The sequence below is a fragment of the Bison bison genome, unplaced genomic scaffold (genome assembly GCF_000754665.1).
Source record: "Bison bison bison isolate TAMUID 2011002044 unplaced genomic scaffold, Bison_UMD1.0 scf7180017864508, whole genome shotgun sequence".
Lineage (NCBI taxonomy): Eukaryota > Metazoa > Chordata > Mammalia > Artiodactyla > Bovidae > Bison > Bison bison.
In genome coordinates this window covers 7,327,983-7,329,333 of record NW_011495064.1, presented here as the reverse complement: position 1 = coordinate 7,329,333, position 1,351 = coordinate 7,327,983, and the positions used below count along the sequence as shown (strand labels likewise).

General features: G+C 47.5%; 1 protein-coding gene across 1 annotated transcript in view; it reads right to left on the bottom strand.

Annotated features, from left to right (window-relative positions):
* The window catches only part of MAP4K4 (mitogen-activated protein kinase kinase kinase kinase 4), a gene marked incomplete at its 5' end in the record, with an annotated part of 149,039 nt that overhangs the window by 38,334 nt on the left and 109,354 nt on the right, over positions 1-1,351 (bottom strand). Inside the window, 1 exon segment of the mRNA XM_010829864.1 lies at positions 232-304. Coding sequence (XP_010828166.1) covers positions 232-304 — 73 coding nt within the window.

Below are 1,351 nucleotides of genomic sequence, written 5' to 3'. Positions count from 1 at the left end.
CTACCCAAACACAGCTGCCCACTTCCAAACCATGAGGAGAGGAAGCAGCACAGTCCCAGCAAAGAATCAGCAGGGAGTTCCAGAGCGGGGACAGTGTTTTACAAGAGTCTTTGAAAGAACGGAAGGAGGGAAGATATTAAGGCATTTTCAGAGAAACCAATGACTCCTTCACACGACCAGGGTGTCTCGGGCAACCCTAACCCCAGCAGGGACACAGCGCACTGTCCTTACCTGGGCTCCCCCTCCTGCTCAGGCGCCTCCTCCTCCTCTTCCTCACTCCCACTGTACTCATACTCGGTTTCATCTGTAAAGAAAAGGACAGGATGAACGGGTCATTCACAAAGGGCAACGCTGCATGTAGGGCAAGCACCTCCGAAGGCATCACTACTGAGTATAAACCACATATTCTTGGAGAAAACAGTGACGTGTGTGGGGAACTCGCGGAGAGGAGGACCTTGACGGTGAGTCCCACTGTGATGGGTGCTCAGGCCCTGGGCCAGCAGAAGAGCTGATTCCCTTATACTCGTGACAGTCCCTTGTGGGATGCTCGGTTCAGGGGGTACAGGGCTGGGAGAGGGGCTATAGAGACCGAGACATGAAAGAAAAATGGACCATGAGCATCAACAAATTCACAAAGTCCATTCTGATGTCAAAACAAAAAAAAGAGAGAGATTTAATTGCCTAAACTAAGGCAATAAAAGAATATATTCAGTAATTTTTAGCACTTAGGGATCATCTTAGACAAGAGCAGACAAAAGTCTGCTGGATGGAGAAAAAGTAGGTACTCAGAGCAAAAAACCAAAATCACATGTTCCCTAAAATTATAAAGGTGAAGTAAATCAGGCAGAGCAAGACAAATACCATATGATATCACATATTTGTGAAATCTAAAAAAATGATACAAATCAACTGATTTACATGCAGAAGAGAAACAGAATCACACACACAGAAAACAAACTGATGGTTACCAAGGGGGAAAGAGAGGGACAGGATAAATTAAGAGTTTGGGATTAGCAGGTACCACTACACAGCGGGTGCTAAGTCGCTTCAGCTGTGTCTGACTGTTTGCAACCGTATGGACCGTAGCCCACCAGCCTCCTCTGTCCATGGGCTTCTCCCGGCAAGAATACTGGAGTGGGTTGCCATGCCCTCCTCCTCCAGGGGATCTTCCCAACCCAGGAATTGAATCTGAGTCTCTCACATCTACCTGCATTGGCTGGCAGGTTCTCTACCACTAGCACCACCTGAGAAGCTGCCAGATACACACTACTGTACGTAAAGTAAACAGCAAGGGCCTACTAAACGGCACAGGGCACTACAGTCAATATCCTGCAGCAAACCATAATGGAAA